The sequence below is a fragment of the Rhipicephalus microplus genome, chromosome 3, assembly GCF_043290135.1.
Source record: "Rhipicephalus microplus isolate Deutch F79 chromosome 3, USDA_Rmic, whole genome shotgun sequence".
Lineage (NCBI taxonomy): Eukaryota > Metazoa > Arthropoda > Arachnida > Ixodida > Ixodidae > Rhipicephalus > Rhipicephalus microplus.
This window is the reverse complement of record NC_134702.1, coordinates 24,759,153-24,780,577: the sequence shown is the minus strand read 5'-3', so window position 1 is coordinate 24,780,577 and position 21,425 is coordinate 24,759,153. Positions and strand designations below refer to the sequence as shown.

The 21,425-nt window shown below is 41.2% G+C and overlaps 1 protein-coding gene across 1 annotated transcript in view; it reads right to left on the bottom strand.

Annotated features, from left to right (window-relative positions):
• LOC119180327 (uncharacterized) overlaps positions 1-21,425 on the bottom strand; it is a 141,620-nt gene that overhangs the window by 8,653 nt on the left and 111,542 nt on the right. Inside the window, exons 90-116 of the mRNA XM_075889103.1 lie at positions 21,022-21,204; positions 20,455-20,535; positions 19,795-19,977; positions 19,279-19,353; positions 18,397-18,579; positions 17,712-17,786; positions 16,829-17,011; positions 16,072-16,146; positions 15,175-15,357; positions 13,938-14,009; positions 13,392-13,574; positions 12,740-12,811; positions 11,897-12,103; positions 11,076-11,195; positions 9,846-9,950; positions 8,666-8,794; positions 8,063-8,185; positions 7,427-7,510; positions 6,774-6,893; positions 5,880-5,987; positions 5,109-5,237; positions 4,116-4,334; positions 2,980-3,096; positions 2,246-2,353; positions 1,386-1,514; positions 429-551; positions 168-251 (exon numbers count right to left, since the gene is read on the bottom strand). Coding sequence (XP_075745218.1) covers positions 168-251; positions 429-551; positions 1,386-1,514; positions 2,246-2,353; positions 2,980-3,096; positions 4,116-4,334; positions 5,109-5,237; positions 5,880-5,987; positions 6,774-6,893; positions 7,427-7,510; positions 8,063-8,185; positions 8,666-8,794; positions 9,846-9,950; positions 11,076-11,195; positions 11,897-12,103; positions 12,740-12,811; positions 13,392-13,574; positions 13,938-14,009; positions 15,175-15,357; positions 16,072-16,146; positions 16,829-17,011; positions 17,712-17,786; positions 18,397-18,579; positions 19,279-19,353; positions 19,795-19,977; positions 20,455-20,535; positions 21,022-21,204 — 3,453 coding nt within the window. The remainder of the gene's footprint in view (positions 1-167; positions 252-428; positions 552-1,385; positions 1,515-2,245; positions 2,354-2,979; positions 3,097-4,115; positions 4,335-5,108; positions 5,238-5,879; positions 5,988-6,773; positions 6,894-7,426; positions 7,511-8,062; positions 8,186-8,665; positions 8,795-9,845; positions 9,951-11,075; positions 11,196-11,896; positions 12,104-12,739; positions 12,812-13,391; positions 13,575-13,937; positions 14,010-15,174; positions 15,358-16,071; positions 16,147-16,828; positions 17,012-17,711; positions 17,787-18,396; positions 18,580-19,278; positions 19,354-19,794; positions 19,978-20,454; positions 20,536-21,021; positions 21,205-21,425) is intronic.

Below are 21,425 nucleotides of genomic sequence, written 5' to 3'. Positions count from 1 at the left end.
ATTGCTTTGTTAATGCATACAATAAGTCATAAAGGAGCGTGGTGTCATGCAGCGACAGATTTCAATGTGCTCTGAACCAGTGTGAAACTGACTCGAGCGACACCTGGAGATGAGATAAAGAAATCAAGGTTTCATCTTGTTACTAGAAAGAACGTGGTGATACTTACGTATGCATTGATGAGTGTTGACGTTACACTCCTTGTCCAATGGACAATCATCGTTAGTTTGGCATTCCTCTGTGATCCGTTTACCTAGAAAGAAATTAACAAGGTTATGATCAAGCATAGTCAATCAGCTGAGTACAGTGTTCCCTCAGCAACATTCGCACAGAAATGGTCACCATATTCAATTGGAAAAGAGTGGCTTTGTTAAAGCGCCACCTATGTAATGTATGCCATTGAGCGAATGCCATAGCTCTGATTACTTACATCCACCGATAAATGGATCGCCAACGGTGCCAGGAGGGCAGACACAGTCGTAGCTTCCTGGCAAGTTGACGCACTTCGCTCCAGGCGCACATGGATTGTGAATGGTGACACATTCATTGATGTCTGAAAAATGAGAAAACCGGGCAAGGAAAAATGCCTTGCATTAACGTGAGCAATGGAAAATGCTGATGTGTAGCTTCATGATTTTTTTTTTGGTCTTAGAAATTCCTCACTATGCACCATAGCAGAAGAAAGCAAGAACCTTAATACATATTACAGTACAGTTATTGCATTCAACAAGGCTGTGACAATTTTGAGCTTGTTGATACAAGGGGTAGATGTGGCTGAAGAGTAACATACAAGTTAAACTAGGATTTCACAATTACTAATACCAGCACGCCATAATGCCCCAAAACTCTGCCCTTATTTTTACTAAATAGTCTTTAGCTGCCTTTACAGCTTCTCCAGCTGATGCATAGCTTGGTGTTAACCCCACATATTGTGTCTTTGTCATTCAATCAAACAATGTTGCATTTCACATGTGCTTATTCCATCTAACCAAAAGTGCATTTACGACAAAAACTTAGAATAATGATCTTAAATGTAATGAATTATCAAATGCAGAGAAGTAAATTTAGCATTTATCTGATTTCAGCATGTAAAGAACATGTACTTATAAAGAAGTTATTTGTGAATCCAATGACACTTTCTTCCAATAAGGTCCAACACTCATTATCATATGCCATGCTGCCATCATTTGATGCACGGAGACATCTGTGGTGGTCTCCATGCATCTTTAAGTCTGGACGATTAACATTTTTCTGCATAGGCACCAATATATACACATTCTTCTTATGAATAGCTCTTTTCTTTTTTTCTTGTAAATGAATTAACTACATGCACTGGTGGATGCGCAGTGCCTTGGGAGGTTCGCAGGAGGCTGTCTCGCTCACTCACCTCGGCAAACTCCGTTAGGCTGGAGCTCGTATCCACGTGGGCACACACAAAAGCCCTCTTGTGGGCTGACATAGATGCAGTCTTCGTTCTGTGAGCACGGGTTGGTGGTCGTGCAGTTCCTGCTCGTCACTGCGGGTTGTACGAAGATACAGATAATGAAATGAGGTCGGAGAACGCGATTAAAGATGTTTCATTTTCCACTTAGATGTACAAAAACGTGCCCACACTTGACCAAAGAAGTGTTAGAAAAACAGGACGCCTTGCTTAAGGCAATTTGGGTGACAAGAAAATATGACAGATCTCATGCACAGAGTGACACAGTAGGAATGGAGCTTTTAACAAACTTTCGTGCTTGTAAAATTTCTGACCACAGATCAAGGTATTCAATACTGGCTTGTTTACACTTCAGAACATGCAGATAACACCTTGAATAAAGGCGAGACTGCACGCGTCACAATTTGGTATCAGCGAGTTTCAGTGCACTTGAGTCTATTGCAGGTTCTCTTAGGCTCATTTAGGTTATATTAATAAGATGCTAACAGAATCAAGACACAAATAGCAATCTAACTGAAACCAGTTGCATATGCACAGAAAGAAATGATACATTTTAAATGTGGTCAGGCTTGCTACTCAATCTGACTGACCATAGTGCGTTATATGCAGAAATGGTGCAGAAAGCATAGAAAAGATCAAATAAATTGAGTAATTGTGCTGATAATATGATGCACTCATCAGTAGAAAGATGAAAAAAAAGTAGTAATGAAATTGATTGATAATTACATAACATAAAACAGTGCAAAACAAACAGCACACACACGAAGATACAGATGCAGTGCTGATTGATCAGATAAAATACGTACATATACAGTACTCTCCAACACGGTCATAGTTTGGAGGACATCCACAGGTGCTGCTTGAGAGACAGACGAGGTTGCCGGGGCAGTTGTAGTCCACTCCACAAACCTCCACTGTGGCAGAAAGAATTAATGATAGTCACATTTAGTATACGTAAAAGGTCCTGTACAAGTAATTAATTAATGTCGATTCACTTAAATCCAAACTTCTAGAGGCAACAAAGTTTTGCTTCAACTATTAAAATTTTGAGGCATTCAGTGGTGAACAAAGAGTAACCCTAAACAGAATCATGGGTAATTACACACACAAATACATAAACCTGGTTGCATTTGAAGACGAAATTGTATCAGAATTGGAACACAAAGCCAATGCGCATATGACTTGATTACTGCATAAAGTGATGAGTTTTCACAATTTTACAGTAGCACCATTCGCAAAACACAACTAGTTTAACATCACACGTGGAGGAGTTTCAAATCAAGAATGGCCCCATCGGCTTTTTTTTTTTCGCAGCCTCCAGCCTTGTCACGTATTTTCTCAAGCTGAGAAATTACAATAACCCTGAAGAAGTGCGAGTGATTGTGTTCAATATGCCCGAAAAAAATATATAATTGGCTAGCCGAAAACTTCCACCTTTGTTCGAATCCACTAAATTATTGCTAGCAGAATGAGGTGTTTATTGCGAGTACAGAAGTAGTGAATTGTACCCAAGAATACGCATAAGTAATATGTCAATTACCTCGCACGCAGCGCACAAGTGGGTTGCCAGTGTAGCCCGGAGGGCACAAGCATACAGTCTTGTGATTCTCAACTCGGCAGACAGCTTCGAACCCGCAGGGATCTTGAACACATGGATCTGTGAATAAAAACAAGGAGGGCAAAAAAAGTAAGTGCTATTGCATGTTAGTCTCTTGTAATTCCACAGTTACAAATTCATTGACAGACTAATTGAGTACCTACTACGTGCAAACCTCAAAATAGCAAAACCGAGTATTACGAAATGTATGTTATAACGAAGTAAATGAAAAATATTTTGCAATTGATACAGTGTTGATATTTTGCAATTGATACAGTGTTGGAAATAAAACTTTATAACGAATGTTTTGATATAACAAACATATTTTCATGTAAAACGCAACTTTGTTATAATGAGGTTTGAGTGTATATGATACCCTTATAACATCGTGAAACTGGAAAAAAATGTATGCACTAGAATGGTGATGTCTGAGTGCAATGTATCTGTCCCAAGAATATTTATCCAGCCAAAAATTAATGAACACAGGAAACAGTGAAGGAGATGGAAAAGCAGCTCCTGCACTGTTTCCTATGTTTGTTATTTTGGGCTAGATAAATTTCCTTGATGCAATGCACCAACTAGCTCAGCGACAAGTGTTTAGAACAATGTATCTGTGCATACACAATAAATTATTTATTACTCCCAAATGGGAAAACAACCTCATCTGACCCGAGCACGTCATTTACAACTCGCATTGCTGACAACGCATAATCTCCACAAACTTGCACATTGATATTTGAACAGTCTTCCTGTGCATATACGTTGACTGGTACAGTTCTTTCTGTTTGTTGTTTATGCAGTAATAATAAGTGAATGATTCTACTTCAGTATTAAAGATGACAGTCTATTTTACTACATATATAGTCAGCCACCAGTGGTTCAACAAAGAAAGTACCAAAAAGAAGGAAAGAAAAAGAGCAGGCATTTCGAAATACAGCTCTCCTTGCTAACACCCAGTCAACAAAGGTATCTGTCCTTCACGTTTGACAGACAGGCCACAGCAACCCCCTTTTTAATTTTTCAGGCTGATGACTGTTAGCAACGTCGTGTTGGCCCCCAGTCTAAGTGAAAAGCCCTACCATAGCAATCTTGCTTTCCAAGGTCACAGGCCTCGTGCAAGGGGCAGTCCTCGTCCGTGGTGCAAATCGGCTTGAATGGCTCCTTGAGCAAGCAGTCTCCCCTGTACGGGTCGCCATGGGTTGGCTCGGGGCACTGGCACTCAAACGTTCCTGGCAAGTTGATGCAGCTTGCAGTCTTGGAGCAGGGTGGCGGTGTCAGCTCCGTGCACTCATAAATGTCTTGATTCATAAAGGTGAGCAAAATAGACGAAGCGGTCAAGAAAAGAAAAACAAAGCCCTATCATATTTGAAAATGATTTCGTTGCACGATAATGCCTGCTAAAACCAGATGTTATTGAGGTATCCTGCAGTAGGGAAGCACGAAATTAATTTTGACCATCTGGGGTTTTTTGACGCGCACCTAAGTGTGAGTTGTATGTACATTTCTGCCTTTTGCCACCATTGAAATTTGCCCCCTTCAAAATGCGGCTGCCACAGCAGCAAATTGAAACTGCAACCCCATGCTTGGAATGAAACAGTATAGCCACTGAGTTGCACTAATGGGTACAGGACAAGTCAAAGGAAGCTGCTCGTGACTGGCTAACAGAACAAGGACAAATCACTCCTCTAATACATAGAAGATACTGCTATTGCTGAAAGGCACACTGCAACAACATTTTACAGTGCGTAAAGAGCCAGCTTTAGCTAATGTTGATATGGAGGCAATGACACGGTTGTTAGCGGTAACACACACTAAAATGTGCCGCTGGATGTTGGGCACATCAGTACTCGAGCTTGGAAAATATGTTGCAGTGCCAGCAGACAAGGACAGCTCAAGAAAGGCGCTGACAAGATGACGCACTTTGTACCGTCGATGCCGACCCTCATTCTGCTCTTGCTTGTTAGTGCTGAGATAATATTCAAAAACACGAAATGTAGGAAGTGACTAAAGTGGTTGCAAAAAGTGCATTTACTAGCTACCCCCCAATGGTGCAATTGCTTAATTGCACTGACCTCTGCAGACGCCGTTGGGCAACAGCCTGTAGCCACGAGGACACACGCAGAATCCCGTCTGCCTTCCAGTGTAGACGCACTCTTCGTGTTGTGGGCATGGGTTTGTTGTTGAACAGTTCCGGCTGGTAGCTGCGAAATCCACAAAATTTAAATAGTAAGTGTTTTCAGTAGGCTTTCGCGGGTTTGTGCATCAGTGGAGAGAAAACAGCTAATGATTCCATCTTGAGTGCAGTTTCGTAATTTTAATTCTAAAGCTAGATCCCTGATTAAGGAAGCTGACCATTCAGGCATGTAGTTTTGCAGTGCCACAGCTCGAATAACACTGAGATAGCGATTACAACGAATGAGTGATAAAAGAATTCCTTGGGCTATGGAAGCTGAATCAAGTGCACACCAATTCCATAAGGTTTAAGTGCACTGGTGTAATGAAACACCTTAGAATATTTGGAAATATTATTTGGACTGACTGGATGCACATAAGGAAATACAGCAATAGAGTGATCAATTAACCAACAGTTGTCAATTTTGTGATTAAGCGCAGTGACAAAATTAACGTCAACGAAACGAAATGAACTACTACCACATGCACATAAGCGAGCGCAGCCCTGCTTACAGTTTATGCAATAGAAATTCTAAATTTGAAATTAGGTGCACACGACAATATCACCAGGTCTGAGCCAACCGCGATATTGACAGTTTTACAGTTTTCATAGGATGTGCACAGAACGTTAATTGATTTCATAGTGTGACCATAATGCAGGCCAAGCTTACCTATGCAGAAGTCGTATTTCCTCTGGAAATTTGGTGGGCAGCCACAGTAGCCGCTGTCCATGCAAAGCAGGTTTCCAGGGCAGTGGAACTCGTGGGGGCATCCAACCACTGGGGAAATGTAAAGTGGCATACAGTTGTTGAATGCAACTGCAGTTGGTCACTACTTTGTTAACTGTTGTTTATTTATGCTAATCTGAAACTGCTATCCACGAGCACACCTTCACATACAATTGCATTATTTGGTGATGCTAAAACCTGGGAATAGAAAACGCAGTTCTCCTTCATGTTAGAGTAGTTATGATGAATGTGAGCACACGAGTTGTTTCCAAGGTAACAACACTACCATACAGCCGCTGTAAATGCTTTCATATAAAGAATACATACAGAGAGCAAGAAGTTTTCATAAACAACTGCTTTGTTATGCAAAGAAAACTAATATCGTAGCACTGATTGCACTAGCACAGTTTGATGTCTGCACAATTGTGCAATTCAATCATTTGTAGGCTGGAGGGCACAGCACAGATCTCACCTGAATACTACATAAAAAGTGGTGATGGAATTACAAAATAACTAAAGATGGCAGTGCCGTGTTTAGGGTTGCATTAATTAAATGTGAATGATTACATTAATTCATTGTTCATGTAACAAGTTTTCAGACGGAATAATTTTCAATGAGGTAATGCGTCAGTAATTTTATATTCAGCGAGGAGTACTGTCTAACTACGCTTTACATTGTTTTTGTTGCTTTTAAGAGCTTCACTTTTAGACAGATTCAATGCTGTTTTGGCACAGGTGAAGATGATAAGAGTGGTCATCACAACAAACTGATAAAAGTGTGACATAAATAAACTCGCTACATTACAAAAGACACAAAAAGCCTGGGAAGACTCTCACATTTGAAGCAATAGTCCCGTGGGTTTCCAGTGTATCCCGCAGGACATTCACAGGTGGCTTTGTGGTTAACTGCTCGGCAACGTGCGTGCTGTCCACAGGCTCCAGGCACCAGGCATGGATCTGGTGACAACATTTCACATTTGTTGAAAGACTGGCATCTCAAGGAAAAACGTAAGCGACATTAGAAACATGGTGGTCTTTTAAAGGGCTTTGGATTAAGCTGGCAACCTAGGGTGTCTCATTGTGTAAACAGCTTTCAACACCGCAATAGCATTCTTGTGTTTCCTTCCGATCAGCATGAAGCCGAGGTGATTAAGAACTGAACACATGACCTTGTTCTCAACGGTGAGCCACCACCATCACAAATTCATCATTTAAAGTCAAAAACAAGCTTTCTAGCACGCTTTCACACATACTCTGTCATGTAATGTTGCATTACCATACGACGAATATATGCGAGGTTGAAACAAAATCACCAATGATGTATCTACCCTGTGCACTCTTTTGAAGTATGCATTAGAATAGTGCTGAATAAGCTGTAGCAAGCTAAACAAATGAAAATTGTCCTCAGTTATCTAAAATTAAATCATTACTTGTCACTTTAATAAAAACAACACAAGAGACGGCCTTTGGTCTTGCAAGAGTGTACTCACCGTAACATTTCAGCATGTGAATGTCGCAGGCCTTGTTACTGGGACAGTCATTGTCATGTGTGCATTCTCCTTTTGGTGGTTCACCTGAAAACGCAAAAAGAACCAGTCAATAAAAAAAAAAAAACCTCTTATCATCATGCACATGCAAGTCGTACCAATGTTACTTCTCTCTAAGTGTCAATATTATAAGAGAAAAAAACATTCAAATTTACTGAGAATTAAGGTGTTCGGGTTAGTTTTGCACATCAAAGCTAATTAATGAACTGATTGCATTCTTTCTCCTGAAGCTGTGTTGTGATCCTGAGAGCAACATGGCTGTAGAGGGCTCCTAAATCGGGCTGCCAATTTCAAGAATTTCAAAGCGCATTTTTACAGTGAATTACAGAAACTGTAGCTGGCAGGTTGAACATATCACTACATTCTTCTCACCAGCAAAATATCCTCGATAGTAAGTACGGCTGCTACAGATTTCCACTGGTTAAATGAGAACACAAAGAGAAGTTGTTTACCTATATTAGTTGGACTAAACCACAGTTACAATAGATGAATATGCATTCCTGTTTTTTTTTTTTTAGAGATCAACTGCTGCTCATTACAGCGTTCATGCCAGTTTCTCTGACACAAGCTCACACTTACATCCAGCATGGAAGGGCTCTCCTGTAGTTCCTGTCGGGCAGGTGCAGTGGTAGCTGCCTACATTGTTGTAACACTGGGCACCGTGTGCACATGGGAACGGATGCTGTTCACACTCGTTAATGTCTGTGGAAGAAAATAATAGATTGATTAATTGATTTATTTGTACAAGTGCAGTGAGAAACTTCAGCACTGCTGTTAAGGGCTATGAGTGATACCAAAGTGGTCATACAGTGGTTTTTTGATGAGCATTTTCCCTAACTTAATGTGTATTTTTTAGTGCTTTCCTCTGTGAAATGCAGCTGTTACTGCTGAAAGTAAAGAATTTGTGGCCGTCTTCAGCAGCATTAGTACGTCGGTACCAGTAAGCCACAAGAAGAAAGTGTAAAGTGTAACTTTACATTTCCTCCTTGGAGGAAATGTAAATGGAGTAAAACTTTCGCTCAAGCAAGCTTTTTGCCTTCAATTTGAAATTGAATCGGGGGCACACTTTCACAAATGAGTGCACAATTGACAAAAGTGGAACTGCAAATGTACCGCACTCGAAATGCCACAGTTGTAACCATGTAATTCTTAGCATAGAGTTTGCAAGCACAATTGCCTCACCTCTGCACACTCCATTAGGCAGGAGAGAAAATCCCTTGGGACAAACACAGAAGCCCGTGTAACTGCCTTCATACACGCACTCTTGGTGTTCAGGGCACGGATTGGTCGTGGAGCAGTTGACACTTGTCACTGCAAGAGCAGGAAAAAACAGAATGCAAGCAATGAACTTTATTGCCTTTCCTTGTAAACAGTGGCTGGAGATCAACAATGCCAGCTCGTGCAAACTTTGTGAGAGACTAGCAAAGAAATCCACAGCTGAAAAGTGGCAAAGGGTAAATACTAAATATTGAACCATGAAAAACATACAGGGGACAGTAATAGGTTGAGGCACTAATACAGATTGAAGGCTAAATTTTTTTAACAAGCCACACAATGCGCAGTACCGTAAACATAAACACGTTTGTGAATAGATACTTTTTGGTGATGGCATGCCCTTGGCTTTAAGTAGTACAGCCCTGTAACATAACTGCACAATAACTGCACTTACTGTTTTAACCTATTCAACTAATGTATGTTGGAATAGCTATTTGAGAAGTATGCTGGTAGCTATTAGAAATGCACTTTACGAATTAGTTTGCCCGAGGCACGAAAGAATTGTTTGTCTCTGTGAATCCTATAAATACTGATGCACATACTCTGCAGTGGTATTTCTTGATATACTCAGACTGAGGTACCTTGCAAGCTGTAGAGAATTCCAATTTTTATTCTTAATGTCTGCAAATATCGTTATTTTTAAAAACCTCTGCGTGTTCGTAACACCCACAATTTAGTAACACTGTAGGCTCCTCATAGGTGAAGCAACGTTCTCTTCAATTATGTAAGCGCCAACAATTTCATTGCTTGATTATGCTTCACTCTATCCTGTTCTCATTAGTGCAAGCACATCTGGCAATAAGACTTCTTGAGTTGTGAATATATATTCAATTTTATTTTCCCATTTCGCAATTAGGATGGTGGGGTGGTAGAAAAAAAAACGCTCCTGGACAACTTTTTATGCTGCCTTACTTATCAATGTTTGCTTCAATGTAGTAACTGAGACACTAATTGAACCAACCCAGCCCTTAATAAAACAAAGCATAGCCATGATTCTGTCTATAGCAATAAAAAACCAAACCGGGTCTTGCGCCTACATGATATACGACTACCGGTAGCACCAAGCAGTATCCAGCCGGTGACTTACAGATGCAGAAGTGGTTCTTCTGCCAGAACGGTCGCGGACAGCCACAGCGATCGCCGAGGCACTGCAGGTTTCCGGAGCATTCTTGGTAATGGGTGCAAGGCCGGGCTGCACAGTAACGAGAGGTGGGAAATGAGGACCGCAGAATCGTGTGCGTTATAAACATTTTAAAATTTCAGTACAAGCTCTTTAATTCGAACTCAAAGGGGACTAAGACTGTTTGAATTGGAGTTCGAATTAGTGGGCAGGTGCTAGAATGAACAGATGTCACACCCCACTGCGGGAACAGAGCTCAAAGAAGCCACCCCTGACTTCGTTATCGCGAACTAGGTACTACCACCCCTTTGTGGCAGGTTATTTTGTCAAATTCATGGAGCTCTCACAGCGAGCGGAATTGATTGATCAGTCAATACACCAAGAACAAGCACTGACATGCATTCATGTGAGCAGTAAGCATTAATCTGAAATATATGATGCTATTTATGCTCCAAAACAAGCTTACTTTCAAGACAGAGTTAATGTAATCAAATTTAAAAGTAATTGGTAATTTGCATTAGCTTATGTCTCTTCTGACGCGACTCCATGAACGTCGTTCACAGCTCGCCCAAGAGCTCCAGCGCAACCTCTGAATTGTCATCTTCTGAAGAATGCTGCTGTTTCGTTGTTATTTCATCTCTATTGAATTCAGTTTGGCTTGTTATTGCAACACATTGTGATCCTTGAGGGCCAACATCAGCGAGGAGTGATAAAAACCAGGGACTCCCAGCTCAATGAACCGTAGTGGATACCAACATTATTCGAATGCTCCCCCATAGAAATATAGAGGGCTGTGCTCGGACCAGGGTGTCAGTTCGAATGAACTGTAAGATTGAATTGACCAAGTTTGAACTAAAGAGCTTTTACTGCATTGGGTTTCACACGCCAAGACTACGTATGAATATAAGGTATGTCACAGTGATGAATTTGAACAGTAATTTGTGTTGACTTTGGGTTTCTTAACGTGCACCTCAATCCAAGTACACAGGTGTTCTTTCATTTGAGTTTTATAAAAAGGCAGCTGTAAAGACTGGGAGTCGAACCTGTGACCTGTTGCTTAGCAGGTGCATTATTAGTACCACCAATGTTGCAGTGCTATGTCATAACATTAGCATGACTATGATGCATATTTGCACTGTACATAAGGGCATTGGGAAGGAATCTAAGACTCAGTATTGCCGAGATTGCACAACTCACAAATAGTGCACTCGACGTAGGGGTTTCCTCGAAGCCCGCTCGGGCAGAAGCACTCAGGCCGGTGGTTGACGCCCCGGCAGTCGGCTGACCGACCACACACACCTGGCTTGAGACAAGCATCTGCATTGCAAGGCAAGAAATGGCAGCAAGTACGTCAACATCTATGCCATGTTTAGAAATAAAGCTTCAAGAGCAGGATATGTCACCTGCCAGAACACATATACTTCATTGAGCTAGCCTTCAAAGTGAAGGTCACGCTGTCTGATCCATAAAGACCGAATTGTTGTTTAGTTGATTGATTCCATAATTTCAAAGCAACACACATATTATAAAAGATGTCACAGTGGCGGGCTCTACATCAATAACAAATGCCCAAAGTTCCTTAAAAAAATCTTGAACCGACTGAACCCAGAGCTGAAGAATGTACAAAGTTCATTGCACAAGTATTTTTGTGTTTCATGATCATTGCATTACGGCCACATTGGCTAGAGATTGAACTCATGACAGCGACACTGGATCAATGAAATCTTGTGACCTGCCGAGGCATAAACTGATGAGAATTTCTAAGCACTGCACGATGACGGTTCAAGTGATGATGACACTTATCTTTTCCATGTCTTTACTGACCCCTGTGAGCTTCCCCCATCAATTTATAGTTTCAGAAAAGCTGTCGTAACACAACTGTTATAATTATTACTGCTCAAGTAACAAAACCCTCTACCTGTATGTCAGAGGCACTCACAATCTCTTTTACAATGTGCTAATCTGATTTTGCACACAAATAACTCAAACAGTGGCCAAGCGAAAGCTACAGGACGTACCGTAACACTGCTCTGTCAGAGTGTTGCATGCTTCACTGTCCTTGCAGTCGGTGTCACGTGTGCAGCCTTGGATACGCTGTCGGCAGCGTCCGTGGTAGGGGTCGCCCACCAGGTTGTTGGGACAGCTGCACTTGTAGCTGCCAGGCAAGTTTGTACACGTAGCTCCATGCGCGCACGGGCCACGGCCATGCAGACACTCGTTGATATCTAGAAAAAAATAAAAAGAAAGCCGTTAGAGAACACTAGAGGCAAGTACTGTGTTAATAAGAGTTGACTTCCTAAAGAAAAAGATGGGGACTACATAAGAGCTGCACTTTCCGGCACTGCAAAGCCCCATGATTGGTGACTATTTCCAAGTATACGACAACGGAGCTACGGGGGATGCCATCTCTGACGACTCTAGATCAATTTTGACCACCTCAAGTTTTTAATGCTGTGCAATGAAGCATTCCTGCTTTTAACCCTTTGTGCAAGGAGGCAGGGTTGGCAGCAACCTCTTCAATGCAATGGATCACGATCATTATTAGGACACAATGGGAGATCTAATCGTACGAAACCAAGTGAATATTGCAAATATGTCATGTAATACAAAAATACAACTGCTCTAGCAGTGCTCTGTAGGAGTTGCCACAGGCTCTTAGTTATAGTCTTCAAAGGTAAAATGTTGCAACAACTGTAGTTTACTACAGTGGAATGCAAGCAAACTAGCTAGGAGACGTCGGTTTTACAGGAGGTCCAATCACAAACAAATCTTCGAAGTGTTGTATGCTTTGGTAACACCCCTTCAGTTCCTTGGTGCAATTACAGTCCAAATTAACATAGCAAGTTATTAGATTCACTTACCTTTGCATTTAGAGTTCACACACACGTATCCAGTTCCACAGTGATGGTCTTCGGTGCATTCAGGAAGGGGAACTGCCAGGAAAACACACAAGTGCAAAGACATTTTACAACTGCACAGTGCACATTAGTGTAAATGACAAATTCACGCATACATTGTACTGTAATGCTTATAGTATATCTGACTGAGTGCCACGATCAAGATATGTCGTCTTACAAAATAAACTGTCAAAATAGACCAGTTAAATCCGGAACAGAGAAACGGTGTTACATGTACCGCGAAAGGCAGGACGTGATAACGTATCTTGCCCACATAAGGGAATAGATAGATATCTTACTATTAAAACTGGCTACATGTAAGAACTTGCACAATCAAGGTTATTTACACGTGCAGTTTTTTTCTTCAAGGCATGACCAATAATAAGACACAATAACAGCACTTCAAGCAATGTTGATTAGCAAAAAGAAAGTTACACTACAAGGGCTGCCTGTAATAATAATAAAAAAAGGTATGTGCAAACGTACCTAACCCAGAGACCACGTTAAGCATAACATAAAGCTGAACAGAACTCTTCAACAGGAAGCCCAACAAAATCCAGTCAGCAAAGAGCAGCGCATATCTCTACATTACTGTTCAGTAAGCACGCATACTTACTCAAGCTGCAGCGTTCCTTGGAGTTTCCAGTATAACCTGGCAAGCATTCGCACGATGCTTCATGGTGAAGAGCTCGGCACTGGGTGTTGATGCCACAAATGCCTCCAAGGCTGCACGGGTCCTGGCAATGTCCGTTGATACACACCTTGTCGAACGGGCAGTTGTTGTCATTGCGGCAACCCTCTGGAAATTGCGAGAAAATGAAGCACAAGCAACGAGTGAAAAACATTGCGCATCATGTATAATCATGACGCCTGACTGACGGAACTATAGTAGATAAAAGCTTCAGAATGCTCAGTCACTGATACGGAGGCAAATTGTTTATCGGTGCTACAGATATGTTTGTTAATAAACTTTAGCCAACTACGAGAGAACAGCTATGACTCTGAATTCTGCCGGAACCCTACTTCGTCACACTGATATTCATCTTGCGTTTTTCCTCGCATGTGACTTGCACTCTTTTTTTATTGCAATATCAAAAGCACTACTTGCTCGCATAATTGCATTAGTTGTAAGTGTTATTGTACATAAGTGTCGTTCGCTTACCAACGCATTTGTAGGATACACAGATTTGTCCGAATCCACAATCTTCATCTCTTCTGCACGAGTCATCAGGAACTGAAAAACATATTAAAAGTGAATCATGCATGTAAGTTGGTATGACTGCTAAATGGCTGGTCAATGCCATAGTCTGCCTTGCAAAATTTTTCAGCCATAAGACATCAATTTTCTTTTTTAAAGAGATATAAAGCAGCAGCAGATGTAATTAGGACTTTTAACATTTATTTAACAAAATCGGCTCAAATTAAATGGTGAAGAGAAACCACATTACAGAAACCCAAGCTCACGTATATAATGATTATTCGTTATTGCAGTAGTAGTATTGTAAATCAGGCTTGCTTGTATGTTCTTTGCCGTACTCAAACAGCAGAACCACATCGCTAACCTCACTTGCAAAAAAATCTGTTGATGAAACCCTGCCAATATGCTTCTTTCAGAGAGACTGAAGTGAGAAAATATAAAAGATGTAAGGAGGAAGGCCTTTCTATGTTGATTGAATGAGGAGAAATTATGAAGAATAGTAAAGAAGATTGTGAATATATACGGTAGTTATTAGTTGAGTAAACTACTGTGGCAGTGGCAAGCTTTAACTGATCTGAGGTCATGATCAGTTTAAGCCTACCGCAATTATAACATAGTCATAATGTGCAACATACTTTGTTTTCAGCTGATAGTCTTGAAGTAATCAGCATTAAGTGCTCACAACATTTCTGTTTTAGTTACTTCATAAGGAGTAGCTAACAGATGGCATAGAGGTCAAGGTGTGCATAAATAATGCAGGCAGGAGGCCGTCAGGTAAGTTTACATCGTAACTCTAGATGCACACTAAAGTAGTGCTATAAATGTATCACAACGGGAAATACAGACAGCCATGAGTAGTTGTGGTTGTCTATTACACATTTTTGCTTATCTTTCAAGCTGCCTAAAACCATGAAATCAGGTAGTAGCAAGTCAAAAGAAACTGAGACCAGTGACACCAATAACATAAAGAGCTTATTGAAGGGGTAGCATTAGCTCATAACAAGCGTCCCCCATTTTTCTAGTCAGCTCACAACACAAGAAAACCCATCTGGCTCTCCATAATGAAGGAACCGCCACGAAATTAGCAGTTTCCATTGTTATTGCATAGCTCGTTAGTACAAGTGTTTACATAACAAAGTCAGATCATATAACAATTACTAAAATGAAGCATAACAAGGTGTTCACTGGTGTTTGGCATCACCTTTTTCACAAGCCACGACGGGGTTGCCTGTGTAGCCATGTTCACAGGAGCAAAGTTCTCTGTGGTTGATCGCAGAGCAGCGAGCGTCTCGGCCGCACACGCCACTGCGCTGGCAAGGGTTCTGGCACTGTCCATCAATGCAGGAGAGGTCCGGTGGGCAGTTGGTGTCAGCTCGGCAGCCCACTGAAGGGTCAAGCAACCACCAAAACTTCAATAACCAGCTTTGAAGACAAGGCACACATTAAAGCTGGCAGAACTAAAACAGAATATGAGGTCTGCAGTTTTACATCTCGTGTTGATGAGGGCCTACAAGCAAACTAGCCTTGTGCACATGTGATCGTCAAATTTATTTTAAAATTACAGAAAAAATGTCACCACTAATCAGGTTAGGTATTTGAATTTGACAAGTCGATCTTCACAAACGAGTCAGCCAAATTGTAGATTAATCAGTCAGCTAGATAGGGCTAGACTGGAACAGTTATATAATGCGCTGCTTTTGATCTACGACTTTCACTTGGACCAACAGAAGAAACGGAATATCTTTGGAGGCAGAAGTAGTATTGCAGTTATGATATATTGTGTGTGAAAAAAAAGAAAGAAAAACAGCTCCTAAACAAACAATGTTTCTACGCACATTTTCAACCCTATCTAGCCAAACAGTGTTGGCATGGAAGAGCATAGAAAGACCACTAAGTGTGATGCAGTGTTTTTGCAGCTAGCATTTCGCGTACTTTAATTCTTCAGTCCGATTTAGATCTTGTTTAGAACACTGAAATTTGTCCAGACTGCGAACTTTGTTCCGCCGCATTCATGCGGTTACTGCATAAGAAAAACAAGAAAATTTCTACAGAACCTCTTATTCTCATTGTTCGCAGGCCGAAAAGTCTTCGCACTTACCTCTGCAATGGGAAAGCTCACAGATGCGGCCAGAATAGCAGTCGTCGTCTCTTGTGCACTCTGGCGGAGGTAACACTGTAGCAAAAGCACAAGATAAAAACTGTATTAGTACAGGCTGCCCCAGGAGAGAATTTGCTTGACATTCAGAAAAAAATCGCACCTTGAAGTACTGATAACATTTGTGACAAGCATTTTCATATTAATGAGAACATTTAAGGGGCTAGTTGGCTTGTTTGAATAACTTCTTAACAGATGCTCAAAATGGGAAACAGTATGTAACACTAGGAGAGGCACACTGTCTACGTGAAGAAGTTTGTGCATGCAAATGTAGACATAAACTATTATATTTACGTTAGCTCTTTACACATGCCAGATGAAACGAAGTTCCACTCTCAGCTGTATTATTGAGCTTTTCCAGCTGTAAATATTTTTATTTTGGTAACTATATAGCATTATAAATGAGCGCAATGTCGATGAATATCCAGGTGGCATTTGGTCGAATTTCAGCCGGGAACTGACGAAATTTTAGCTGGATATTCACCCACTTCGAAAAGAATTATTGAACCCTATGTCTTTCAAGCTAGAAAGATATCCACTTCACTAATTCAGCTAGAAATGAAGCTTTTTCATTTTTGATATTTCTGATCCCCAAGTATGTATCGATTGGCAGTATCTGATGAACTCCGACATGAAGTTAGTATGTCACACACCGTACGAATTTTTCCAAAGGTAGGCGAGGGCCACATGGGATGCTAACCTTTAACACAGTGGTGTTTTGGGTCTCCAGTGTGGTCGGGAAGACAGGCACAGACTCGGTCGTGGTTGATGGCCTTGCAAACGGCGTTGATGCCGCAGGCCCCATAAACGCGGCAAGGATCCTGGCAAACACTCCGGATGCACACTTCCAGGAACGGGCAGTTTTCGTTGTTACGACAGCCGGCTGAAAAGTGTGGAGGAAGAAATGACAAGGTTGGCAAACGTGCAGAAGGCACATTCAGCATCAATATCCTGCTAAGGCGAAAAAAAAAAAAAAAAAACTGTAAATGCTGAACCTTAGTTATCGGTTGTTTGACAGTTTCTGATGATTAACAAAAGATAGGTTTAAACAGCAGAATGGATTGTATTACCTTCTAGAAAGCAATAGTAAAGGTGTATTGAGCTTACGTTTTTTTTTTTTTTTTTAAAGTATGCTCCCACAGTTTCTTCACAGAACCTGTTAAAATCTAATGTACACTCTTGTAAGAGATGAAAAAATTTCCGTTAGCAAATTCTTATCACTGTTTCCCGAGAGTATTGCACTTCAGCAAGCTAGTAGTGTTTGATAATAGCTTACAGACAAATTAAACTTTTGGCACTTAAGGCAATTAAAAATTAAATGTACCAACTGTATCAGTGCCGTGAACTATAGCTGATGCCAGCCTTACTTTTTCCTGGTATTACTTGACAATTGGTCGACAATAACTAAGATCAAAAGGTGGAACCAAGTTAAATTCAGGGGAGATATAATTACACATGCAATATGCTTTACGCTTCCTGTACAAACTTGCAATGAGCAACAGCATACAACCTAATTACAGCTTTGACCTAGAAGAACGCTGCCTATCTGCACGATTAACAAAGTAAACCAGTTAAGCACTTACGAATGCAGTTGCCAAAGCTGCAAATGCTTCCAACAGCACAGTCATTGTCCTGAAAGCAGGGGCCTGGCTCTCGAACTGAAAAGCAAGAAAAAAAATATTTCAATGAGACAAAACATGAGAAAGGCCAACAAACACAAGCTCCAGTTACATAAAAAGTTCTGGCTATTGTGTTAGCAAGTTTTTCATTGGCATTAAAGCAAAACTGGAAGTAATTGTGTTACAACTATACCAGAGCAGTACCTTAGACCAAATAAGCAATGTTCCAAGCAACATTTTACATAGCTGCATAATTTGAACACAGTTACGTTGATTTGTTAGGCATCACAATGTAACTAAAGATGTACAAGTGTTGAAAAATAGCTATGTGCAGCTGAAGAACAGGAGTATAGAAATTAACTATACAGAAATACTAAATGAAGTGGGCAGGGAAGCATCTTTCGTCACAGCTCAATAGGTACAGCATCCTACACATAACTCAAAGGTTGGAAATTTTGGATCCCACAGACAAAAAGGATGTTTTTCGTCCACCTTAATTCATTTCTCTGTCTTATTTATTTAACTAACCCCTGGAGAAGCCAGACCACTCAATTTTACAGCAAATAATTTGTGACAGTTCCCTTGAACGTAATGGTTAAATAAAGCAAAGAATAAGAAGGTTATGACAACGAAATGAAACCCAACTCACTCTCTTTGCACTCTATCTGTGGATCGCCTTGGAAGCGTGACGGACACGAGCAGAACGCGCGATGATTGCGTGGCTGGCAGTCCGCGTTAACACCGCAGATGTTTGGCAGGCTGCACACGTAGTGGCACTGGCCATTGACGCAGGCTTTCTCGTCAGGGCAGTTGTTGTCATGACGACAGCCCTCTGCAAGCAGAACAAGGCAGCAGCGTCACACAGTGGAACAGGTCGCTCAGTTGCACAGAGTGCTCGCCTAGCCGTGTGTGTATGTGCACGTGTATGTGTGCCCATGCGTGCAACATGACAACAGGCAACCGACTTGAGTTCGGGTAAGCTGCTCAGCAGCGCTACCACAGATAGTTCCCGGACATTCATTTGACATTCTGTGTCCCTGCATTTCTACTGGTTGACCAATTTGGTGTCATCCTACAAAATGATAGCCTCCTAGTTAGGTCTGATGGTACTGCAACTGACCCGAAAAAATGTTCGTGCAAGGCTTAATCCCCAGTGCACGACAAAACTTTTCTTAAATGTTTGCAACACATACTAGGATTCTGCAAAAACTTTGGGTTACTGTTTGGTGAATCACAATAATATGCCCTTTCACACACTGAAATGTCTTCAGACTTATCTCCACTATCCCCATTAACTATTCTCTGTCACATGCCCTCCAATCGAGTTCTTTATAAATCTGCATATGCACAGAAATTTCTTTCCTTGTTATACAAGCGTGACAGTGCTCTCGCGAGTGTTTGGTTTTAACTCAATGCTTTAATTTTCCTTGAACATAAACATAATTTTCAGCACTTCCCATTTCATTAAACTCAGCCATAAAGAAAAAAAAAGGCTGTGCACTAACTACAACAACAATAAGAAGGTACTTGCCTATGCAGCGATTGTTGTCACAGATGAATCCATGTAAACATTCATTGTCTCTTGTACATTCAGGCTTTGGTTCATCTGGAGACAAACAAATAAGGTACAGATATAAATCGCATGGAAGAAAACACTGTGATGTAATTTATTTATTTTATAGTCCGCTTGTACCAGTGATACTGATCAATCAGTTATATCATATTTCAGTCTACAGATGGTTGCAAAGGTGCATGCTATAACTGCAGTATGTCGCGACAAGACCAATGCGACAATTCTTGCTACCTGGACAAGAGTTTGGTGAGCTCGATTCCTTTTCTTGCTCGCATTTCTGTTTTTGCACCATTACTCAGGTCACATGACACATGCAAACTATATCCGCAATAAAGTACAGTCCATCAACAGGCAAACATTAACACAACCCAAACGCATCTAGTACAATATTATGGAGGCATAAAATTAAAGGATGTTTCAAAATGTTCAAAATTAGCTGTCCTATGATGACAAATCAGTGAGACTGAGACTTACCTCTGAAGCAGACCACATTAGGATTGCCACGATGACCTGGCAGGCACGAGCAATCGGCGTGATGGTTGATGGGGCGGCAGAGGGCATTACGACCGCACGCTCCATAAACACCGCACGGGTTCTGACAGATGCCATTAATGCAGGCTTCATCGGCCGTACACCTTTCATCGGACCTGCAACCGTCTGTGTACCACACAACACACACTGATGTCAATACATTATATCAGCACACAGAGATCAAGGCGTAAAGACAAGAACTGGTCATAATTGTGTGGCTTTAGCGTCTACATGCAGCACACGCCGGAGAGCCAGCAAGCAAGATCGAATTGTCGACGAGAAAACGTAAAACAGTAGCTTATTTTCCTTCTCACTCACTTCTCAATACATTAAGCGTAAACATAAAGATACTGATAATAAACAGCAGCTGCCCTGACAAAGGCAAGAGCTCCGCTCATAAAAGCGTTGGTTGCTGTGGCATTCCTGGTTCGACTTCTATAAACTGCATTACAAAGAAACGCACAGCTATAACTATCAATTCACAACAAATTTTTGCTGGTTGTTTTGAAACTTTTAACTTGTCAAGTTTATATTCGGGTAGTTCGCCTAAAAAAAAAAAAAAAGAGAGCAGAACTGATGGTAATGAACAGAACATGTACTTACAGATACACTTGTGGCCCTCACACACGTGTCGAAGGGCACAGTCGTTGTCCGCGTGACATTCTTTCAAGGGCTCCACTGGAACTGTAAACAGAAAAGTTTTTTCATTAATTAATGACAGAAGTGCTATGAAGACAATAATATGAAGCTTTCAGCAACTCTAGAAGTCTGATTTGAAGATTTTGCAGTAGCAGACAGTTGCGTGTTTAGATGTCACCGCCAGAGAGATTTAAAAATGATATTTTTATCGCTTTCATTGTCATACGCTATCATAAAATATGATGCAATTGAACATAGACACAAAGCAAAGTTTGAGAGTAGGACTGAGAGAAGTGTTAAGCAAAGCGCTGAGCTAAGTGATATTCCGTAGACATAGGTGGCAAGAGCTGCATCGGTTTCCACCAGTGTTCTAGGCCGTTGTGTATTTTTATCTACTTTACAAAGTGCTACATTGTGGCACATAGTACTGTGCCTAGGAACTCCACACTCTGGGTGCATTCAAAGGAAATCTCTAAAAGGCCATTTGGAAAGAGCGACACAGTATAAGCATAAAGGCTGAGACGCACGTACCCTGCCTGCATTCAATCTTTGGATCACCGATGAATCCTCTCTCGCAGGAACAGACTGGCCGATGAGCCGCAATGACACAGAGTGCATTGATGCCGCAGGTTCCGGGAATGTGGCAGAGGTTCTCGCACTTGCTGTGGTGGCACGACTGAGTGGGTAAGCACTGGTCGTCCGTGCGGCAACCATCTGTAAACGCAAAGATATGACATTGTACCGTTTCGTGCTCTGGGAAAAGACTTAGGTGGGCTAGGTCAACAAGTTCAAAGGATCATCAAAATATCTAGCCCACATTACAAGAGAGTGTGATTGAGAAAGCAGTGTGATTTGATATAAAGTGCACAAATAAAAATGAAGATGACTAGAGATCTCACGATGTCAAGTTGTCACCATAGCGACAGCTTAATTTT